This window comes from Suricata suricatta, chromosome 9 (genome assembly GCF_006229205.1).
Source record: "Suricata suricatta isolate VVHF042 chromosome 9, meerkat_22Aug2017_6uvM2_HiC, whole genome shotgun sequence".
NCBI lineage: Eukaryota > Metazoa > Chordata > Mammalia > Carnivora > Herpestidae > Suricata > Suricata suricatta.
The window spans coordinates 51,416,761-51,440,897 of record NC_043708.1 but is presented as its reverse complement, the minus strand read 5'-3'; the positions used below and the strand labels follow the sequence as shown (position 1 = coordinate 51,440,897).

Sequence of the window (24,137 nt, the reverse complement as noted above, 5' to 3'; positions counted from 1 at the left end):
ATGATCTCCTGGTTTGTGGGTTGAGCCCCGCATCGGGCTCTGTGCTGACACCTAGCTCAGAGCCTGGAGGCTGTCTTGGGATTTTGTGTCTCCCTCTCTCTCTGACCCTCCCTTGTTGATTCTCTTTCTTTCTCTCTCTCTCTCTCTCTCTCTCAAATAAATAAAAACAGTAAAAAAAATTTTAAGAAAAATTGGAACAGATGAGGTGCCTGGGTGGCTCAGTCAGTTGAGCATCCAACTTCAGCTTTGGTCATGATTACACGGTTTGTGGGTTGGAGCCCTGCGTTGGGCTTTGCACTGACAGCACAGAGCCTGATTTGGATTCTCTCTCCTCTCTCTCTGTCCCTCCCCTGTTTTCTCTCTCTCTCAAAATAAATAAATATTTAAAATAAACTAATTTTTAAAAAGGAGGAATGCCAAAGAATTTCTGGAAATGATTTTAAATTGCCACACTCTACCTTATGGCCAACAATGTTTTATATTTCTTTCTCATGAAATATATATTCACCCCTTCTCTCAACGTCTCAAGTCTCATTCCATTATGCATCAAGCTCAAGTTGGAAGTCCAGTATCTTATCATCTAAATCAAGTCTAGGAACGGATGAGGCTCCATGCAGTTCCTGAGAGCAGTTCTTGATCTGGAAACCTGCAAACTAAAGAGACATGTTATCTGCCCTACACATACCCAAAATACAGTGGTGTGACAGACATAGAACAACTGCAATAAATACCCATATAATAAAGGAAGAAAATAGAGTCACCAATCCATTGAAATTATAAAATCCAGCTAAGCATATATTACCAACTCATGATTAGGGCCTGATCCTGCTTCCTGGGAAAGATTCTCCATGATTTTTGGTTCTTATTCCTGAGATCTTAGTTTTGCTCTCTAAGTCATTCTTTCTTTTCCATAGAACTAATCCATTTTTTAAAATTTCTTAATATTTATTTATTTTAGAAAAACAGAGAGACAGAGCATGAGCAGGGGAAGGGCAAAGAGAGAGGGAGACACAGAATCCGAAGCAGGCTCCATGCTCTGAGTGGGTCAGCCTAGAGCCTGGCAGGGCTTGAACTCTCAGACTGTGAGATCATGACCTAAGCCAAAGTCAGATGCTCAACCAACTGAGCCACCCAGGTGCCCCAGAACTAACCCATTTCTGTAGCTGAGTAGCCTACTCAGCCTGCCTTTTGTCCACAGAAGTTTAAGGGTCCAAAATTCTCCATTTTGTGCAGTCTGTATTTTTTTCCCTAGTATAAGCTAATATTATTACTATAAAAACTGGATTTTTTGAGTATCAATTTATAATCTATTCCATTAGATAAAAAACAACATTGGGGCACCTGGGTGGCTCAGTTGGTTAAGCGTCCGGCTTCGGCTCAGGTCATGATCTCGCAGTTCATGGCTTTGAGCCCCGCATCAGGCTCTGTGCTGAAAGCTTGCTCAGAGCCTGGAACCTGTCTTCAGATTATGTCTCTCCCTCTCTCTTTGACCCTCCCCTGCTCATGCTGTCTCTCTCTCTCTCTCTCTCTCTCTCTCTCTCTCTCTCTCTCTTTAAAATAAATAAAAACAGTAAAAAAAATTTTTTTAAGATAAAAAACAACATCTACAAATATCTTCTAGACAAGCCCTTTTCTACCTTGTGCTCCCCATAAGGCTACTGTGGGATAATACCTTTAAGATTCTTAGAAGCCTTATTGCTTAAGAGAGAGAGTCTGTACTACAACCCCTAAGAATTATCTCAAAATTCTTTTTACAAGGCTTTATCTCTTTCTGAACTCATAACAAAAGGTTCTACAGTCCTTCATCTTTACCTTGAATCCATGATTTTCTAACAGGACCTTGGATTTAATCTTTGTTCTGTGGCTCCATCTTCCTTTGAGTATCTTCTGCTGAGAAACTAAGGATGAGAAATAGTTTCACTTTCAGACCTACATAGACCTACATAGTTTCTCTAAATTGTTTGAGAGTCGAATAATTCCTTATTTAGTACAGCTTTGTCTATCCATACCTTATGCTACGTAATTTAAAAACAAATAAATGAAATATAGTTTACACTTTCAGCATTCTGCCTGGAAATCTCCTAAACCAAGTCCATCAGTTCCTTAAATACATTTTATGATTATCTATGTTATGACATTCGCTAAACCATCTACCATGACAGAACAAGAGCCTCCTTTCCTCTAGTTTTCAACAATTTTCCTTACTCTCCTTTAAGCCCTCACGGACATCATTGACGTCCTCCTCCATGCCCGTCAGGATCCCACTAACAGTCTTCTCAAACCCCAGTCAACTTCTACCTCATGTCTTGCGCCAAAGGCAATGCCGCATTTTAGTTTTTTGTTACAACAGCACCCCAAAGTTTGCTCCACTTCTCTAATACTATACAACTACTCCAAAAAAACGTTGCTGAAAACAATGATTTTATTATTATCTCACAATTAAGAGAATCAGGAATTTGGGCTAGTTGCAGCTATGTGGTCTTTGTATTCCTTGTGGCATCAAGGGAAGTCACTCAGGGGTATTCACCTGGTTAATGAGAAGTTTGGAGGGTTTGAGACAGCTTCACTCACATATCTGGCACAATGGCAGGGATGACTAGACCGCGGGGCTCAGCTGGCTCTGTTGACCAAAATGTGACCTCTTCAGCATAATAGTCTTGTCTCATGGTGGCTCCAAGGTTCTAAGAGCAATTGTTCAAGTGAATAAAGCAGAAACTTCACAGTCTTTTATGACCTAGCCTCAGAAGCCTGCTGTTCTGTATAGGTTCTCTCCCTGGGAACTCACTTCAGGGTCTATTTTTCATAAAAGTCAATGAATTTCTTGAGGTTACCAAAATTATAGGGCTCCTTAAAAAAAAACTCATTAGATAGATCTTAAAATTTTTGATGCTTTTTTCATTATTCAACTTTAATTTTATGGTATTAATGTGATATGTGATTTTGAAGATAATTTTTTGGGTTGAACTTTAAAAACACCAACTCATTTATTATTTCCATTCTAACATTTAAAAATCTAAGGAGATTTTTAATTCTGTATTTCAGAATTATATATATATATATACACACATATATGTATATATGTAAATTCATGGCTTTCTAACATATTTTTCATAACTTGTTTTGCTTTTTAACACTTTACTACATCATAAATATACTGTCTTCTTGATTTTTGTGCAAATATTAATATATTATATTACTATTATGATTATTAAGTCTCTTTCCTTAGGTATAAATTCTGAAAATTGTATTTACTGGTCCTATTTCAGTGTGTTGGCTTTCCTAAAACTACTGATTTTTCTTGAATTTGGCCTTATATTCTTTGGTAGAATTCTTGAAGTTGCAATTGAACAATACAGTGATACCTTTCATTTGTTTCTATTTTTGCATATTTATAATATCTTCTTGTTAACAGAGGGTTCCTCATGTTTATAACCCTGATTATATATTTATTAATTAAAAATATAGATTTTATGGAAACTTTCATTGCAAGCTCCTGAGTTTTTAACTTTTTTCTTATCTAAAAGTCAAGGAAATGTTTTTGTTCTTACTTCATTTCACACATATCAGAGTATTAATTTTTTCTCGTGAGTATTATTTCACTTGCACTCTGGTCAAAATATATGTTTTGTATTTTAGGTTTTTGGAATTTATTGAGATATCCTTTATGTATTAAGTAAAAAATATTTTATAGAAGTTAATTGCATTATTAATAAATTATTTTAACACTTCAAAATAAATATTTCATGGTGATTAAAAATGGCAACCAGATAATTAGATTAATTTCAAATGTTCACAGAAACACTGTTTCCAAACATAATCACAATATTCTATTTATATTGTTAATATGAAAATGGGATAGAAATAAGAGAGACTAAATTTCTATATATTTTAAGGAATAGGATATCCTATCTTTCATAGCTATCTTAGAATGCTTTGGCGGTGCCTGGAGAGACAGCCCTGTGACCCCTCCCCCTGGGCGACCCCAGCTGGGAGCAGGGCACCAGTGGGAGCACATCTCATCTCCGGCGGTAGCATTAAAGTGCATGGACTACCTCAAGAAACAAGCCAAAGTACACATGCTGGAGAGTCCCAAATATCACTGAGTAGGGAAATAAAATAATCAGAGACACAAGAGAAACCGAGAGACACCATTAAAAAGTAACACTTTCTGAAATGACAGGCCCTGGACAGTCAATGAGACTCCTTTAATAGAGCAATATTAACAGGTACACAGGGCATAACGAGCTATTAAAACTGACAAGAGACAGAAAGCTAGCCAAAATGACAAAACTAATGAACTCTCCTCTAAAGAAATTCCAGGAAGAAGTCACAGCCACAGAACTGCTCAAAACAGATTTAAGCAACATAACTGAACAAGAATTTAGAACAATTGTCATAAAGTTAATCGCTGGACTTGAAAAAAGCATCAAATAAGCTATTGATACAAAGACTAGAGAACTTCAAAATAGCTGTGACGAGTTATAAAAGGCTATAATAGAGGTGCATAATAAATGGAGGTGGCCACTGCATGGATTGAAGAGGCAGAGAAGAGAATAAGTGAATTAGAAGACACAGTTATTCCAAAAGAGGAAGCTGAGAAAAAGAGAGAGAAATTGATTCAGGAGCACAAAAGTAAAATTCGAGACCTGAGTGATACAATCAAATGGAACAATGTCCATATCATAGGAATTCCTGAAGAAGAAGAAAGAGAAAAAGGGCCTGAAGGGGTGCTTTATCAAATTATAGCTGAGAACTTCCCAAATTTGGGGGAAGAAATAGACATTGACATCCATGAGGCACAAAGAACCCCTTAAGATATAACTTGAATTGACCTTTGGCATGACATATCATAGTGAAACTGGCAAAATATAAGGATAAAGAGAGAATTCTGAAAGCAGCTAGGGATAAAAGGGCCCTCACATACAAAGGGAAACCTATCAGATTGGTTACAGACCTATCTAACAAAACTTGGCAGTCCCTAGAGAAAGGAATGACAGGAACTCTTCAATATGATGAACAAGAAAAATATGCAGCCAAGAATTCTTTATCCAGTGAGCCTGTCATTCAAAATAGGAGAGATAAAGGAGCTCCCAAATAAACAAAAATTGAGAGAATTCATGACCACCAAACCAGCCCTACAAGAAATACAAGAGGGTCTCTACAAGGGAAATGTTGCAAAGAATACAAGGTACCAGAGACACCACTACAAAATGAACTCTACAGAGAACACAATGAATCCTAACCCACATTTTTCAATAATAACACTGAATGTAAGTGGACTGAATGCTCCAACTAAATGACACAGGGTAGCAGAATGGATAAAAAAAAAAAAAATCCATCCATTTGATGTCTACAAGAGACTCATTTTAGACCTGAAGACACCTTCAGATTGAAAGTTAGGGGATGAAGAAATATCTAGCATGCGACTGGTAGTCAAAAGAAAGCTGGAGAAGCCATACTTATATCAGACAAACTGGACTTTAAAGGCAGTAACAAAAGATGAAGAAGGACATTATATAATAATTACAGGGTCTCTCCATCAGGAAGAACTAACAATTATAAACACCTATGCACCGAATTCGGGAGCACCCAAATAAAGGAAACAATTAATCACAAATAGAAACAATCTTATGGATAAGAATGTGTTAATTACAGGGGAATTTAATACTCCACTGACAGCAACGGATAGATCAACCAGACAGAAAATCACTAAAGAAACAATGGACCTGACGACACATTGGAACAGATGGAATTGATAGATATATTTAGAACTCTGCATCCTGAAGCTAGGAAATTCACCTTCTTCTCGAGTGCACATGGCACATTCTCCAAGATAGATCACACACTGGGACATAAAGCAGCCCTCCATAAATATAAACGAATTGAGATTATACCATGCACACTTTCAGATCACAATGCTATGAATCGTGAAATTAATCCTAGGAAAAATTCTGGAAAACCCCCAAAAACATGGAGGTTAAAGACCACCCTACTAAAGAATGATTGGGCTAATCAGGCAATTAGAGAAGAAATTTAAAAATATATGGAAACAAACTAAAATGAAAATATAGCAATCCAAAATCTCTGGGACGCAACAAAGGCAGTCCTAAGAGGAAAGTATATTGCAATCCAGGCCTATTTCAACAAACTAGAAAAAGTGCAAATTCAAAATCTAACAGAACAGCTAAAGGAACTAAAACAAGAGCAGCAAGATCACCCCAAACCCAGCAGAAGAAGAGAAATAATAAAGATCAGGGCAGAAATAAACAATATAGAGTTCAAAAAAACATTTGAACAGATCAATGAAACCAAGAGTTCATTTTTCTGGAAAAATAAACAAAATTGATAAAGCCAGGCTCCTCAGAAAGAAAAGAGAGAACACCCAAATAGACAGAATCATGAATGAAAATGGATATATTACAACCAATCCCTTAGAAATACAAGCAATCATCAGAGATTACTACAAAAAATTATATGCCAACAAATTGGACAACCTGGAATGGACAAATTCCTAAACACACATGCACTACCAAAATTCAAACAGGAAGAGATAGAAAATCTGAACAGACTCATAACCAGTGAAGAAATCAAATCAGTTATCAAAAATCTCCCAAGAACATAGGCCAGATGGCTTCCCAGGAGAATTCTACCAGACATTTAAAGCAGAATTAATACCCATTCTTCTCAAGCTATTCCACAAATAGAAATAGAAGGAAAACTTCCAAACTCATTCTACGAAGCTAGCATCACTTTGATTCCCAAACCAGAGACCCAACAACAAAAAAAAAGAACTACAGGCCAATATCCTTAATGAATGCAGATGCAAAAATACTCAACAAGATACTAGCAATTTGAATTCAACAGCATATAGAATGAATTATCCATCATGATCAAGTGGGATTCATTCTTGGGTTACAAGGCTGGTTCAATATTCGCAAATCCATCAATGTGATACACCATGTTAACAAAAGAAAATACAAAAATCATATGATCCTGTCAATAGATGCAGAAAAAGCATTTGACAAAATACAACATCCTTTCTTAATAAAAAACCCTTGAGGAAGTTGGGATAGAAGGAACTTACCTAAACATTATAAAAGCAATTTATGAAAAGCCCACAGCTTTCCCCCTGAGATCAGGAACACGACAAGGATTTCCACTATGACCACTGTTGTTTAACATAGTGCTGGACGTCCTACAATCAGCAATTAGACAACAAAAAGAAATAAAGGCATCAAAATTGGCAAAGATGAAGTCAAACTTTCACTTTTCACAGATGACATGATATTCTACCTGGAAAACCCAACAGACTCCACCAGAAGCCTACTAGAACTGATCCATGAATTCAGCAAAGTTGCAGGGTACAAAATCAACATACAGAAATCAGTTGCATTTTTATACACCAATAATGAAGCAACAGAAAGAGAAATCAAGAAACTGATCCCATTCACAATTGCATGAAAAACCATAAAATGCCTAGGAATAAACCTAACCAAAGTGGTAAAAGACCTGTATGATGAAAACTATAGAAAACTTATGAAAGAAATTGAAGAAGACACAAAGAAATGGAAAAACATTCCATGCTCATGGATCGGAAGAATAAACATTGTTAAAATGTCATTATTACCCAAAGCAATCTATGCATTCAATGCAATCCCCAGCAAAATTGCACCAGCGTTCTTCTCAAAGCTAGAGCAAACTATCCTAAAATTCATATGGAACCACAAAACACCCCGAATAGCCAAAGTAACTTTGAAGAAGAAAACCAAAATGGGAAGGATCACAATCCTAGACTTTAGCCTCTACTACAAAGCTGTCATCATCAAGACAGTATGGTATCAGCACAAAAACAGACACATAGACCAAAGGAATAGAATATAGAACCCAGAACTGGACCCACAATGTTTGGCCAATTAATCTTTGACAAAGCAGGAAAATATATCAGGTGGAAAAAAGACAGCCTCTTTAACAGGTGACGCTGGGAGAACTGGACAGCAACATGCAGAAGAATGAAACCAGAACACTTTTTTACACCATACACAAAAATAAACTCAAAATGGACAAAGGACCTGAACATGAGAAAGGAAACCATCAAAACCCTAGAGGAGAAAGCAGGAAACAGCCTCCTAGACCTCAATCGCAGCAATTTCCCTCTCGACACATCCCCAAAGGCAAGAGAATCAAGAACCAAAATAAACTATTGGGACCTCATCAAGATTTAAAAAAAAAAATTCTTCTGCAAGGCAAAGGAAACAATCAATAAAACTTATAGGCAACCAACGGAATGGGAAAAGATAGTTGCAAATGGCATATCGGATAAAGGCTAGTATCCAAAATCTACAAGGAACTCACCAAACTCCACACCCGAAAAACGAATAATCCAGTGAAGAAATGGGCTAAAGACACGAATAGACACTTCTCCAAAGAGGACATCTAGATGGCCGACAGACACATGAAATGATACTCAGCATCACTCATCATCAGGGAAATACAAATCAAAACCACACTGAGATACCACCTCACACCAGTCAGAGTGGCTAAAATGAACAAAACAAGAGACTATAGATGCTGGCAAGGATGTAGGGCACCCTCCTACACTGTTGATGGGAATGTAAACTGATGCAGCCGCTCTGAAAAACAGTATGGAAGTTCCTCAAAAAACTATCAGTAAAACTCTCCTATGACCCAGCAGTGGCACTGCTGGGGATTTACCCAAGGGATACAAAAGTGGTAATGCATAGGGGCACATGTACCCCAATGTTCATAACAGCAGTTTCAACGATAGCCAAATCATGGAAAAGAGCCTAAATGTCCATCGCCTGATGAATGGATCAAGAAGATGTGGTGTATATATATATATATATATATATATATATATATATATATATATACACAATGGAGTACTACATGGCAATGAGAAAGAATGAAATCTGGCCATTTGTAGCAAAGTGGATGGACCTCGAAGGTGTCATGCTAAGTGAAATAAGTCAGGCAGAGAAGGACAGAAACCATATGTTTGCACTCAAAGGTCTAACAGGAGAAACCTAACAGAGGATCATGGGGAGGGGAAGGGGGAAAAAGAGTCAGGGAGAGAAAAGGAGGCAAATTATGAGAGACTCTTGAATACTGAAAACGAACTGAGGGCTGAAGGGAGAGGGGGAAAGAGAAAGGGTCATGGAGGTCAGCACTTGTGGAGAAGAGCACTGGGTGTGATATGAGAACCAACTTGACAGTAAACTATATGGAAAAATGTTAAATTAAATTTAAAAAGCCGTGTCTATTAATTTGAACATATACATACCCTATAATTTCACTCCTACATGTATTTTCAACAGAAATATGTGTATATGACACATCTAAGTACCAAAAGACATGTACTTGAATTTCAAATCTGAACTTCTCAGATTAGCCAAAACTGGATACTATCCAAATGTGTATTGACAATAAATTGGATAAATAAAGTGCTATCTACAAAATAGAATATTAATAATAATAATCTACATGGAAAAACATGAATGAATCTCACAATGTTGAAGGAAAGTTAAATGCAAAAGAGAACATATTGGATGGTCCATTTACATAAATTTCAAAAAAAGGCAACACTAGGCTATGGTGTTAGAAATCAGGATAGTGGTTATCTTTTAAACAGACAGCAGGTAATGACAGGAAGGCAAGGTTGGAGCGCTGGTATTGTTCTGCTTCTTGATCAGGGAGCTGGTTAGGTAAGCGTGGTAGTTTAAAAACATATTCCCAGAACCTTTGATATTCCTTCCATTAGAAGGTGAAGTACAATTTCCTCCTGTTTTATATGGGCTTGGTGACCCACCTCCAGCAAACGGAATACACTGGAACTGACATTCCATGATTTCTAATGCTGGGTTAAAAAAAGGCCCTAGAGCTTCCACCTGGCCCTCTTTCTTGGGACACTCACCCTTGCTACCCAGCCACCATGTTATTAAAAATCAAGGAATCACATGGAAAGGCCCTTTGAAGGTGTTCTGGTCACAGACATTCCTAAGGTTACAGCTAAACATGTAAGTAGCAACAACAGCCAAACATGTAAGTAAAGGAGCCTTCAGATGATTCCAGTCCCCTGCCTTAAAGTTAACCTACCAAGCCTTGCCCAAATTACAAATTCATAAGCAAAATAAATGTTGCTATTTGAACACACTAAGTTTAAGCAGTAATTTGTTATGCAAATATATGTAATTGGAATACACAACAGGTGTATTCACTTTGTAAAATTCATCAAGCTAAATAGTTATGAAATATACACTTTCCTTATTGTTATTATAGTTAAGTTTGAATAAAGGTTTGAAATAAAAATCATATCATGGATACAAGTTCAAGTTCCTCATCAAATTTTTAAATAGATTTTATTGAAAAGTTTTATATAAATTCAAAGTTTTATATATTCCTAATATTTTTGCCTTTCCTTGACAATTGCAGAATATAAAGAAATGTGATGCATTTTTCTCACCACTTCCAGTATAGACACCTCCTCATCTCTATCAGTTTACCCTTGTACACTGCCTGTTTCTGATCATTTATCATGAATGGATGTAAACAATGGTTTCTGGGAAACACTGCTATAGGAGATAGCTGCCCAGCGTCGTGCATTCCCTCTTTTTTTGTTAATAGGATCTTAGTGTCCTTTGGGGAACTCCCTGCATTCTGATCAATCAAGATAGCTGAGACCTAATTGTTCAGCTTTTCCTTTAATTCTATTATTCCTCATATCCTTCAATAAATTTCTATTTTATTCAAGTTGGTAATACTTAGTCTCTAGTTTCTGCAATCAAAGAACACTGACTGATACATATCTCCAGTGCTAGCACACTGTCTGACAAATAGTTGACAATAAATACATATGATATAAAATGTTTATAAAATGATATTGAACAACTGATTTTTGACGAAAGCACAAAGACGGCATAGTGGAAAAAGAAGAGCCTTTTTAAGATATATTGCTGGAACAACTAGGTATCAATATGTAACAAATATGAACTTGAATTCATGCCTTATCCCTTAAAAATTTTTAACTCAAAATTCTTCAGAGACTTAAATATACAGCCTAAACTGTAAAACTTATAGAATAAAACATAGTAAAAGGTGAGCTTAGGACAGGGAAATATTTCTTAGAAATGACACTAAAAGCACAATCCATAAAAGAACAGATTGGACTTTATTAAAATTTAAAACTTCTGCTCTTCAAAATTCTTCTGTTGAGAATGAAAAGACAAGACATATACCATAATAAAATCTTTCCAAAGCATATATCTGATGGAAAAAAAAACCCTTGTATTCATAGTATATAAAGAACTCTCAAGACTTACAGGAACAACCACCCAATTTTTTTTAATGGGACAAAGACCTAAACAGGCACTTCACCAAAAAGACATACAGATAACAAATAAGTACATCAGAAGATGTTCAAGGGGTACCTGGCTGGCTCAGGTCACGGTCTTGTGGCTCATGGGTTCAAGCTCTGCCTCTGGCCCTCTGCTGTCAGCACAGAGCCCACTTTGGATCCTCTGTCCCCCTGTCTCTGCCCCTCCCCTGCTTGCTGTCTCTCTCTCAAAAATAAACATTAAAATATTTTTTAAAAAAGATGTTCAACATCATTAGTCATTAGGAAAATATATCTTAAAACCACAACAAGAAACCACTTACACACCTATCAGAATGGCTAAAATTAAAAACAACTGATCATACCAAGTATTGGTGAGGATATGGAAGAAATGGAACTTTAAAAAGTCTTGATGGGAATGTAAAATGGTTCAAACACTCTGAAAACCATTTAGAAGTTTTTTTTTAAATAAATTAAACATACATCTACCATAGGATCCAACCATTCCCCCTCTAGATTTTTACCCAAGATAAAAGGAAATATATCTCCACACAGACTTGTATACACATGTGCATAGCAGCTTTATTGGTAATAGCCCAAAACTAGATATAACCCAAATGTCCATCAACAGATAAGCAGATAAGTTGGACTACATCCATATAATAGAATACACTCAGTAATACAAAAAGGAATGAACTCTTGGTACACAGAACAATACGGACAGATGTCTAGACAATGATACTGAGTAAAAGAGACCAGATCAAAAAAAAAATACTGCTTGATTTTACTTACATAAATTTTAGAAAATGCAAATGAGTTCTATAATGACATAAAGTAGATCAGTGGTTGCTTAGGTGTGGGAGGCAGGGAGAAACGTGAGGAAGAAATTACAAAGGGGCATGAGGAAACTTGAAGATGATGGATATAGTCACTTGAGTAGATGATGGGATATAGATATACATCAAAACTTCACAAATTACATACTTTAAACAGGCTCCACATATTACATATCAATTATACCTCAACAAAGCAGTCTTAAAACCCCCTGCAACTCAGCTGTCAGATTTTAAGAGGGGCACAAAGGGAGCAGAATGGAAATCTCAGTTAAAGGCCTCAGGTAGGTTTGTGAAGCTAAGCCTCAGCAGAGTTTAATGAGCCATCTCTCTGCTACTCTGCAGAAATGGTGACAACTACCACTATTGGGTTCTGTTTTCAGGAAGAGAATAACCCAATCAGCATAAAATGAATTCTGTGTCTTGTGAGAGATTGCCAGTTGAACATATAATCTACATTTATAAACATGTTTAAAGAGGGTTCTATTTACAGGATAGTTTTAATATTGAGAGTAAGTGTTTTGCTATAAATCCCAATACAAACATACTAATTATTTAATCTCTCAGAACATCTCATTTCATCTGTGGAATGCCATAAGAAATAAGAAAAACAGGGAAACTAAAAAGAGCAGACTGTGCCAGAATTATTATTTCTTCCTTTAGGGGGCAGAGCCTCTTTCCTCCATCTCTGTTCTAAGAGATGTCCATTTCTTCCCATCACCCTGTGCAGTAATTTTATGTAAGTCAAGCTTCTCTCCTACCTGCCATTCCTCTATCACTAGACTCCTTGAGAGAGGTCCACTAGGAACGTCCTGCCATACCCTTTACTAGTCAAGAAGGGATCCAATCTTCACCAGATTCAGCTGTGACTGAGGAGGACAATGATGTGCTGGGCTGGACCTGAGCTCTCTATATTATATGATCTGGAGGTTGGGTTTCACTTTCCAGACAATCATTATTTGTTAAATAGTTGGATAGGGAATATCTCCACAGCATTCGCATTTGTAATAGCTGGTGAAGGTAGTTTTCCAGGGTGGCCTGTGTTCTCCAGGAGCTAAGCAACAGGAGCTTTGATTTTTTTTTTAATGTTTTATTTATTTTTGAGAGAGTGAGACAGCGTGAGCAGAGGAGGGGTCAGAGAGAGAGAGGGAGAGGGAGACACAGAACACGAAGACAGGCTCCAGACTCTCAGCCAGCCGTCAACACAGAGCCGGACACCGGTTCGAATCCAAGAACCGCGAGATCCGAATCCACGAACCGCGATATCATGACCTGAGCGGAAGTTCCACGCTCAACCGACTGAGCCACCCAGGCGACCCCAGCTTGATTTTTTTTTTAAAGGAGGACACAAGAACTAGAGCTTACTGAACTGGAATAGTGGTTGAGCCCACAGACTCGTACCATTAAGCAGCTCTGGCTTCAATTCCCAGTTATCACTTAATGTGTGGTAACTTATCAATTCCAAAACTCAATTTTTTCATCTCTACAGTGGGACTAAAACTATCTAATTTCTATAAATTTTATTAACTTCCATTGTAAATTACAGCACCCCGGCCACTTATTACTTTGAACGCTAAAAAGGGCAGTTAACATTAACACCAATTCAACTTTTCCTAACTATACACTTAATTCAAAAGCTTGCATAATTATAGTTTTCTGAGAAAATAAAGCTTTCCCCTTCCGAATTCCCCTCAAAAAGCCGGAGCCAACAAAGCTCCGCCTCCATGCAAACCCTGCCCATTTCCGGCTGCCCCACCCACCCTCTAACACTGTAATGCCGACCCTCACAGCAGGGTCCCGCCCCCCGCACCTGATCTTGGTTCCCATTGGACATATCTGGATGCTGTATACACACCCGACACACGCCTGTTTGGCGAAGGCGTCTTCGCGCCTGCGCAGCAGCGCCGTCAGGAGGCTGGGAGCTAGGGGCTGGGGGGAGGGGGGCCGAGGTCAGGCAGGCCGAATCTTCCTCCGTAATAAGAAGCTACGCGTCCTGCGGTCCTGGCTCCGTGGGTCCGGTCGGATCGGGCCTGGGCGCTGGAGCTGCTGTGGCTCCCGCCACGGCGGGTGCGATGGAGGCCTTGCCACAGCCCAGCACTCCCGCCGGGGAGGCCCAGACAGCAGACGGTGCTAGTAGATGAGGCGGCGGCGGCGGCGGCGGCAGCACGGGCTCTCCATGAGCAAGCGGCGGCGGCGAAGGGTGCGGCGGCACCGGCGGTTTTCGGTCCCCGGGGAGGTACGGGAAGTCGGCTTCCTGGTGGACGGAGACTGGCCGGTGTGGGAACATTTTCCTCGGCCTGGCCCTCCCGCCAGTGCCCGCAGTCCCAAGCGCTTAGGGGAACACTGCCTGGCCGTGGGCAGGGGCGTCGAGCCGTCTCACCTGCTCCTGGCTCTGGGACCTGCCAGCCCTCGGTGCCGGGCCTTCGACTGCGCGGAGGGTCGGGGGCGGGGTAGGCGTGTCCGCGGCGCGGGGAACGGAGGCGGGCGCCCACCGCGCGCCCAGCGGGTCCCTGCCCAGAAGCCCCGCGCTGCTTTAAGGGGGGAGCGCGGGGCCGTTTTTCAGATTATTTCGGTGAGTAGATTCGTGAAGGGACCCTCTTAGGGAATCCAGCATTCAGTGCCTAGGGCGGATGGTCTGGTCGTCACGACCAGTGTGGAGTATAGATTGTCACCCTTGAAAATGACCGCAAAAGAAAGGTGTCGTTTTGCCAAGGAAAAAGAGGTCGGGAGAGTTTTCCAGGTTTATTTGAATTGGAGGGCCTGTTGAAACAGGACAATAATGCCAGCAGCATACCTCCTCCAGGGCTTCTAATACGGGGCCCAAAGAAACAGTCTTTTTGACGATGTGGAGAAATCTCAAGACAATTTTAAGTAAAGATCTTTGCAGCCCTTTCTCTGCCTTTTCTACTCATTTTAGTTGTAATTTACATTGTAGCAAATCAGGTTAATGCTGAAAGGATTATAAGTGTACTCTAGTTCTTCCAAGCCTCTCTGTCCCCTGCACTTTCCCTTCCCCCAGAAAAAGGCCAGAGAAGTTAATTTCGTCATACATACATACATACATACATACATATATGTAATTGTATTTTAATTCTCTTAAGTATAACAGTTGCTGTAAGTACTCCTTATTTGGTCATGTCTAAAAGATAATTTGAATAAAAACACTGCAGAGATTTATGATTCCTTCCCAATTTAACATTTGGGAATCTGAACTCAGGCTTATGACCTTGCTACAAAGTTTTTAAAACTTAAACAGAAATAAGTGAAACCATGAAGGAAGTCATTTTCATTTTTAAAGTATTTGAATGCCCTATAATTTTTTAAAATCTGCTCGGGGAAACATGTTAGTCCCTATTAAAAAGAAACCCTTTGTGTTTGCCTAAGGCTCCAGATTTGCCACACCCTCTTTTTCCTAAATGGTTGACTGGAGCCAACTACGTGTTCCTGACTCTCTAAACATCTACACTTTAAGACTAAATATAGTGCTGGATATTTTAGAGTCCACAGCATCGTGCCTCAATCCCAAAATACTGTGTGTGTGCGTGCGTGCATGTGCGCCTGCATTTAATATGTTGTAGAACTGAATTTTTAGTCTGCTAGTATTGTAAAATTGGTTTGAATTTAATTTCTTTTAAGTGAAAAACAGGTTTTTTTTTTTAATTGAAGTATAGTTGACACGGTGTTACATTAATTTTAGATGTACAGCATAGTGATTCAACAACTCTGTGCTGTGTGAACTTGATTTCTTACACAAATAAAACACATAGGTAGGTCTGCAGTATTGAGTATTGCATTTATGTTATGCCTGGGAGGATCTGTGTGGCACTTGAAAAGATAGTCAAAGTAACACACTGACCTCAGTCACGAACTGGCTAGTCCTATTTTTCGGATGCTTTCCTTTTTCATGAAAATTTTTCCCTAAAAGTAACACTGAGAAACCCTATGATGTTTTTAGTTTAGATATTTATTGTCCCAAGTAAAGCAGTATTTTCAATTCAGTTTCATTAGGACCTCATTCTTTAACTTTTTAAGAATTTGCTTTATATAACATACATTATGACACAAACATGTTTATTAGAATACTGGAAAAGACTTTAAAAGCAAAATGCTTAGCTAACCTCAAGGTTGGGGGAAGGATAAATAACAGTTTAAATAGGAAGGACACTCCCGTTCATTCCCAAAACATTCATTCCCAAAACGTATGAAGAGGGGAATCAGATTACTTACCAAGTTCTAAGTTAGCTCTTCAAGCATAGGCTCTGTAGTTAGGATTATAGGATATCCAGCATGGTCCTGAATTGCAGGTGAAAATCCCAAAGTGCATACAAAGGGTTTTTGTATCAGCTGTGGCAATGATTCAGTTAAGTACTGTGGACTACTTTTCATATGAGGTCTTTTAAAAATAATTGGCCATTCTGTAGCCCAACTAAGATTTCCATTATAGCAGTTTCATACGTGGAACCATGCATATTAAAAAGGAAATGAAACACAGCTTATATTTTGAAGGAAGAAGAAGGAGGTTTACATTAGGAATACACCCAACCAAATTTAGATTGCATCTTCAAAGGCTCTGTTTTCATTTAGGACTTTTTTATTTTGGGGTCTTCCTATAGCAAAGATAAAATCTGCATTATAATTAGGGTAAAAGTCTATCACATGCTCATCCTATACCTCAAAAAAAGATTGCACTTTTTTTTTTATGTTTTATTTTTGAGAGAGAGAGAGAGAGAGAGAGAGAGAGACAGCATGAGCAGGAGAGGATCAGGGAGAGAGGGAGACACAGAATCCAAAGCAGGCTCCTGGCTCTGAGCAAGCAGGGCTCAAACCCATGAACCAGGAGATCACGACCTGAGCTGAAGTCAGATGCTTAACCAACTGAGCCACCCAGGCACCCCAAGATTACACGTCTTAAATGGTCTTTCCAGAGGCTTTGCATATTGCCAAAAAATGGCTCAGCTTATATTGTTTTAAATTTTTTATTTATATTGGTAGGCCTTCTAACCAAATTTAATTTGAATTGTTTTTAAGATTTTATTTTTAAATAATCTCTGTACCCAACATGGGGGTTGAACTTACAGTTGGAAGATTGGGTGGTATGCTCTACTGACTGAGCCAGCCAGGCGCCCCTAATTTGAATCTTTAGATAGCTTTGTTTTCATTTGAACACATCTCAAAACTTTAACATATAAAGTTGCAAATTTACATGTTCTGTTTTTAAACTTTTAAAATGCAGGATGAAGACACTGTTCGAAGAGATCAAAGCATCAATTAAAAATAACTATAACCAAGATCGCTCATTTTGGAGGCCTGTTCTTCCTTGGGGAGGTGTTTTTACTATCAAAGCTGGCCGCAAAGCAGTATCCTGTACACCACTTTATGTTGAAATAAGACTGAAAAATACCTGCACCATAGATGGGTTCTTGATGTTATTATATGTCATTCTTAATGAAAATGACAATTTCCCCAGGGAGCTCTCTCTTCATTTAGGTAGAGAGTTTGTAGACTGTTTCCTTTACTTAATGGACACCTACAGTTTCACAACTGTGAAGCTACTTTGGATTTGGGACAAGATGGAAAAACAGCAATACAAATCTGAAGTTCATAAAGCTTCTTTAATAATTGATTTATTTGGGAATGAGCATGATAATTTTACAAAAAATCTTGAAAATCTCATGTCTACCATACAAGAGAGTTACTGTTCCAATTGGCGATGCCCAACTCGAATACAGGAAGATCAGCAACGCACAATTAATATAAAGTAAGTTGCTTTAAAGTCTGTCCCTATTAGAAAAAATAATACAGTTCTTAAATCAATGTTGCTGTAAATAAATAAGTGTAGTCCAAGTACTTTCTAAAGTACAGACCTTGTGTAGTTCCCTACACGTAGTAACCACACAAATGCATGACTGTGTTAAGTCCCATGACAAAAGTGTTACTATTTATTAATGGCAAATATCTTGGAATTGACTTTATAAAACCAACTGATAACTGTTTCATGTGGAAAGTAATGAATATGCAAAATGTTTTGTTCTTCCTTTGAATTTGCTAATATGAGTGTGTAGATAATACATTTTTTCCTGTCATAAATGTAGAGCATTAAATACTATATTGGAATGGTCACCCGTTGAATGGATTTCTGTGGGTAGGCTATTTCTACATGAATAAGAAGATTGAAAGTATTCCAGGGGTGCCTGGATGGCTCAGTCCGTTGAGCATCTATCTTGATTTTGGTCATGATTCCATGGTCGTGCGATGAAGCCCTGAGTTGGGTTTCTCATGGGCATGGAGCCTGCTTAAGACTGTCTCTTTCTCTCTCTCTCTCTCTCCCTCTCCCTCTCCCTCTCCCTCTCCCTCTCCCTCCTTCCCTCCCCCTCAGTCTCCCTCTCTCTCTGTCTCCCCCTTTCCCTCCTTCCTTCCTTCCTCTTCTTCTCCCCTACTCACACTCTCTTAAAAAAAAAAAAAAGTATTTCTTAATGTCAAGACCAACACATAATTATAGACTGAAACCCCAAACGCAGTATCTTCATACCAGGAGAGGATATGGATATGAGGAACTTTTTCACTGACTAGGAGAGGTGCTGATAGCCTGTTGAGTATTTTTGGCTTTGAGAGAGAAGGCAGACCTCCAGGCTGGCAAATGATAGAGAAGAAGGCCAAACTGGCAAGCCCTAGTGGCGTACTGGGAAACCTTAAAGCCCCTGGGGGACATTAGCTGGAAAAGGGATAGCTGCCAGCAGAAAAACAGGATAGAAAAACAGACCCAAACACATTGTTGTCAAAAAGTGTATTTGGCCTTGTGGTCCAGAAAAGCACCCTAATAGATGTTCCATTTTGAGAATATACATCAGATACTATAACTTGCTAAATTCACATTTCTTTATAGCATATTAGTTTAATATTATAACATCATGCTACTTATGGAAACCTGAAGATACTCTTTTTAGAGTCTACCAGTGAATCTCTCTCTTGTTCTGAAATACACTTTGTTTATTTCCCTGTGTTGCTGATACGATGACATTGATTTTGAAATCTCTGTTAGAGAAAAAAGTTTTGTTCTAATTTTTTTAATGTTTTATTTATTATTGAGACAGAGAGAGACAGAGCATGAATGGGGAGGAGCAAAGAGAGAGGGAGACACAGAATTGGAAGCAGGCTCCAGGCTCTGAGCTGTCAGCACAGAGCCCGACATGGGGCTTGAACCCACAAGCGTGAGATCATGACCTGAGCCAAAGTCGGAGGCTTAACCAACTGAGCCACCCAGGCTTCTTGTTCTAATTTTTTTAATGTTCATTTATTTGAGAGAGAGAATGAGTGTTGGGGGGGGAGCAAGCAGAGAGAGAAGGAGACACAGAATCCAAAGCAGGCTCTGAGCTCTCAGCACAGTGCCTAATATGGGGCTTGAGCTCATGGCCATGAGATCATGACCTGAGCCAAAGTCAGATGCGTAACTGACTGAGCCACCCAGGCACCCCATGTTATGTTACTCTAAATTAAAATAAGAGGCTAAAAAGCATTTTAGCAATTTGTTTTGTTTTTCCAAAAACTAGTATCAGTTTGTATATGTTTTGAAACATAATTATTTATAATCCTATATTAATACTAATATTTTAAGTTTCTCAATACAATATTTTTTGTCATCCTGTATATATATTCCATGTAAATTTATAAGGCATTTACCTTTATTTTAATCCTATATTTAAAACCATTTCTAAAGTATGTAGGAAGAAATTTTTTAGCAAATCAGGTTAACTGACGCCAACAATGTTGTAACTTGTATTTAGTCATGTAACTGGCTGCTCTCCTGATTTTGGGTCCTACTTTAATTCCCCTAAGACTAGAACCCCCTCTACTGAAACCTCCTGAAAATTTTTTAAAGTGGCAACTGCACATTTCAGGATCGGTTTACAGAAGGGTTTAATGTTTCTTGGCAAGCTTCATGAATTAATGTTTGTTCAACTGATTCCTATAATTATAACAAAGATGAAAAACAGAGGTTACACTTTTATACTTGGTTTGCTAATAATGAATTGACCTGCAAAAGTTGCTATTCTAAGAATGTATTTCCATGTAAAATGTCAAAGCAATTCTTACCTGAGTTTTGTAATTGTTGTAGTCCTCCCCAAGAAATTCCGCATGGAAACTTGATACGACTGGCTGTGGATGAGTTATTCTGTTCCAGGATTGAACTGTGTGAACAGAGTGGGTGAGTATATGAGAGACATTTAAGATGAACGTATTTCTGTATTTTATAAGGAAACCTGAACAGATATGCTCTTTGATGTTAATACTTTATGAAATAGCAACTCACAAGTATTTAGGAAGCCTAGCGTTTTTGGAATCTTAACACCTACTGTAGTTTATGCTGTTATTTTATGCTGTGTTGTCATTATCAAATATCACTATATAGAATATTATACTACATTTAATTGATGAATACAAAGCAAATGCCTTTTCTTTTTTTCCCCACTGCTGAGTAGGTACAATAAAACCTTGGTTAACCGGAACCCAGCTAATCGGACCCTCAATTAACGGAACTTTTTTCTGCATTCCTCATTTAGGAGAAAGAGGTAAATGGCAACCAAAACATTCAACATAGTTAAAAAAAATTCAAAAGGGGTAGAACATACTCATTGAGTCTCTTAACAATCTTTATATCTGTAGAAATGTACAATGAGAATTCATATTTAGAAGGATGATCTTACAGCTAATTAATCACAGAGAAGGGAAGAATAAAATACGTTTAGTTAATTGTACTTAAGTCCAGAAAGTGAACTAATGTATTTTAACAGCAAATACTGAAACAAAATGGTTTTCTGATTAACTTTAGTCAGTAATGTTTGTGAACCACAACCCTGTGCTCTGAGTTTTCCGGTTAATCGAGATTTTACTGTATAATTGTCTATGTTGTGCTCTGGTCCATACGCTTAACGTGTGATGCTGCTAAGGATACAGCATTTGTGTCATCCTAATGGCAAAAGGATGCAGTGAGGGAATTTTATGTAATACAAAAAGGAATGTAAGAGTCCTATTATCTACCTCTACCTTATTTCTTATTTACCTTATCTCTTGAAAATAGCTGAGAGGAAAAAAGATGTTTCTACACATAAAAATAAAAGCTTTTTATATGAGTTCAAAAGACTATATGGTTTATAAGCTTAGAAAAAAATAGCTAACTTTTCCTAGAGTTTTGCAAGGATGTGATTTCTTGTATATAGAATCTCAGAGCTGATAAGCTTCTGGGTGTAGGTATATAAGATACTAACACACCATCACCCATACCTAAAATAGGTATTTATGCTTTTTATGAAATTAAGTAATAAAGACAATCCAGAAGTGATAAAAGGCAGTTTTCCTTTGAGTGTAATAAAGTTCATGCCTATTTTCAATTTTAGGTGTGGTGGCTTAAGAGAATTTTCCCAGCGAGTTTTCTGCCATGGGGCACCCCCTTTTGTTGTCTTAAATATGCAGCACTGGAAATCTGAAGATCTGGCATATGTACCATATTACTTGGATTTATCTGATCACAAGTAGGTGTTTTCCTGTTTGGTTTATAAAACTAATAAAAAAAATGCACTTATTTTCTGTTTTTCTGCTATCTGCTGGCCCTTAAGGTAATATTGTTGAAAAAAAATCATAAGCTATCTCCTCCTTTTTTTAGTGTATTTTTTTAATTTTATTTATTTTTGTGAGAGAGAGGGTGAGAGGGAGAGAGTAGAGGAAGATCAGAGAGAGAATCCCAAGCGGGCTCTGAGCTGCCAGAGCCCAGTGTGGGGCTTGAACTCGTAAACTGTGAGATCATGACCTGAGCTGAAATCAAGAGTCAGACACTTGGGGCACCTTGGTGGTTCAGTCGATTAAACCTCTGACTTTGGCTCAGGTCATGATCTCGTAGTTTGCGGGTTCGAGCCCCGTGTCGGGCTCTGTGCTGATAGCTCAGAGCCTAGAGCCTCATTTGGATTCTGTGTCTCCCTCTCTCTCTCTGCGCCTCCCCTGCTCATAGTCTGTCTCTCTGTCTCTCAAAAATAAATAAACAGGGGCGCCTGGGTGGCTCAGTTGGTTAACATCTGGCTTCGGCTCAGGTCATGATCTCACGGTTCATGGGTTTGAGCCCCGTGTCGGGCTCTGTGCTGACAGCTCAGAGCCTGGGGCCGACTTCAGAATCTGTGTCTCCCTCTCTCTCTGACCTTCCCTGTTTGTGCTGTCCCTCTCTGACTCTCAAAAATAAATAAAAAGTGGGTGCCTGGGTGGCTCAGTCGGTTAAGCCTCCGGCTTCGGCTCAGGTCAGATCTCACGTTCGTGGGTTCGAGCCCCGTGTCAGGCTCTGTGCTGACAGCTAGCTCAGAGCCTGGAGCCTGCTTCTGGTTCTGTGTCTCCTTTCTCTGCCCCTCCCCTTCTCATGCTCTGTCTCTTTCTGTATCAAAAATAAGTAAAACATTAAAAAAATTTTTTTAATAAACAAAAAGCATTAAAAAAAGACTATTTTAAATAAATAAACATTAAAAAAGTTTTTTTAAACACCATGTAGCTGACTGAGCCACCCAGGCGCCCTGTAGCTATCTCTAATTGTACGTATCCTGAATAAGATTAGACTCTACTACAGGGAGTCAGTCTTTGGCAGTGTGCACAGTGTTTGGACTATGGGATAGACAGAACTGAATTCAAATCTCAGCCCCTCCTTTTATAAGCTGTGTAACCTTGGGCCAGAACCTAACCATCTTACACATCAGTTTCTTACTCTATAAAACACAGATGACCGTATCTATCTGGTACATAATTGTGAAGATTTAATGAGATAACACATGTAAAGTGTTTAGGATAGTACCTGACACATAGTAAACTGGTCAGTAAATACTGGCTATTACTTATATTTCAAGTCAAAATAGTATATAGTACTCAGTGATAGAGCATTTGACTGCAAAATAGTGTATAGTAGGAGGTCATTCTTTAAATAAAAAAATGTTACTTTCAGTATTATAGATAAAAATAACTGCATTCAAGGGCACCTGGGTGGCTCAGTCGATTAAGTGTCCGACTTCAGCTCAGGTCATGATCTCATGGTTCATGGGTTCAAGCCCCATGTCAGGCTCTGTGCTGAACGCTTGCTCAGAGCCTGGAGTCTGCTTCAGATTCTGTCTCCTCCTCTCTGCACCTCCTCATTTACACTCTGTCTCAGTCTATCTCTCAAAAATAAATAAAAATGTAAAAAAAAAAATTGGCCTTCAAACTAGGACGTACAGAATCTCTCTAATTTTTTGCCTTTTGAAAGGCTTTTTGTGTGTGTTCTCTTATGTAACCAAATGATACAGATATGAGTTAATCTGTTAAAATGGTTTTCAAAATTCTTCAATTATTCAATGTTTTAAAAGCTTAAATATTTTACTCCAAATTACCAGTTATAGCACATAATTTTTACAGATGGATATCATTTTTAGACTAGAATGCTAGCAAATATCAATATTTTTAGTCCTTAATTAATAATTTAAGGAATATTTATCTAGGAACAAAGTATTATCTTTTTTGCTACACTTTGTCATTTAATTTGCAGATATTTGTTAGAAGGTGCCACATTATTTAACAAAGAGGAACATCATTATTCTGCAGCTTTCCAGATTGATGGACATTGGATGCACTATGACGGCCTCAGAAATGTGAATTTAATTTTGTTAAATAAACCCCCAGAGTTTCTCCTCTTGTCATCATTGGTTTATATTCGAGCAACAGAGAAATAAATACAGACTGATGCTAAATTAAATTGTTTTCCCTCCTGCCCATGCTCCCCCAGATGAAGGGCTTTTATTTTGTATATACTTGGTATCCAAGGAGATAGTTGAACTATACTAGTTTCAGAGGTGTATTTTCCAGTGTTTAGCCCCAGGTAAATATTATATATACAGAATCTATGCAAAAATGTTTGTATTTGTTTTTTATATGTCCTGGGTTCTTTTTATACAAGC

At 38.3% G+C, this 24,137-nt stretch overlaps 2 protein-coding genes across 5 annotated transcripts; one reads left to right on the top strand and one right to left on the bottom strand.

Annotated features, from left to right (window-relative positions):
- Positions 1-459: 459 nt before the first annotated feature.
- Positions 460-14,620, bottom strand: LOC115301623 (basic proline-rich protein-like). Of its 2 annotated transcripts, XR_003913195.1 has the most exons (5): positions 14,564-14,620; positions 14,039-14,437; positions 2,528-2,681; positions 1,813-1,898; positions 460-653 (listed from the first exon to the last, which is right to left on the bottom strand). XR_003913195.1 is itself a non-coding variant. In XM_029951575.1 (2 exons), exon 1 carries the CDS (start codon positions 14,468-14,470, stop codon positions 14,168-14,170), a length of 303 nt encoding a protein of 100 aa, XP_029807435.1. In that variant the 5' UTR covers positions 14,471-14,526; the 3' UTR covers positions 13,393-13,455; positions 14,039-14,167. The 2 variants fall into 2 exon arrangements, 1 of the variants encoding a protein (XP_029807435.1); XM_029951575.1 differs by lacking the exons at positions 460-653; positions 1,813-1,898; positions 2,528-2,681; positions 14,564-14,620 and adding an exon at positions 13,393-13,455 and having other exon boundaries at positions 14,039-14,526.
- On the top strand, positions 14,121-23,935 carry C9H14orf28 (chromosome 9 C14orf28 homolog). Of its 3 annotated transcripts, none has more exons than XM_029951573.1 (5): positions 14,121-14,383; positions 17,417-17,941; positions 20,297-20,386; positions 21,576-21,710; positions 23,729-23,935. In XM_029951573.1, exons 2-5 carry the CDS (start codon positions 17,418-17,420, stop codon positions 23,910-23,912), a joined length of 933 nt encoding a protein of 310 aa, XP_029807433.1. In that variant the 5' UTR covers positions 14,121-14,383; position 17,417; the 3' UTR covers positions 23,913-23,935. The 3 variants fall into 3 exon arrangements, with proteins under 3 accessions (XP_029807433.1, XP_029807431.1, XP_029807434.1); XM_029951571.1 differs by having other exon boundaries at positions 14,121-14,419; XM_029951574.1 differs by lacking the exon at positions 14,121-14,383 and adding an exon at positions 14,540-15,054.
- The last annotated feature ends 202 nt before the right edge of the window (positions 23,936-24,137 follow it).

Coding starts and splice junctions, on each gene's coding strand:
- LOC115301623 (XM_029951575.1), bottom strand. CDS start 14,470: ATGTTCCCACACCGGCCAGTCTCCGTCCACCAGGAAGCCGACTTCCCG.
- C9H14orf28 (XM_029951573.1), top strand. CDS start 17,418: ATGAAGACACTGTTCGAAGAGATCAAAGCATCAATTAAAAATAACTAT. Junction 17,942..20,296: donor CAACGCACAATTAATATAAA/GTAAGTTGCTTT, acceptor TAATTGTTGTAG/TCCTCCCCAAGAAATTCCGC. Junction 21,711..23,728: donor TTGGATTTATCTGATCACAA/GTAGGTGTTTTC, acceptor TTTAATTTGCAG/ATATTTGTTAGAAGGTGCCA.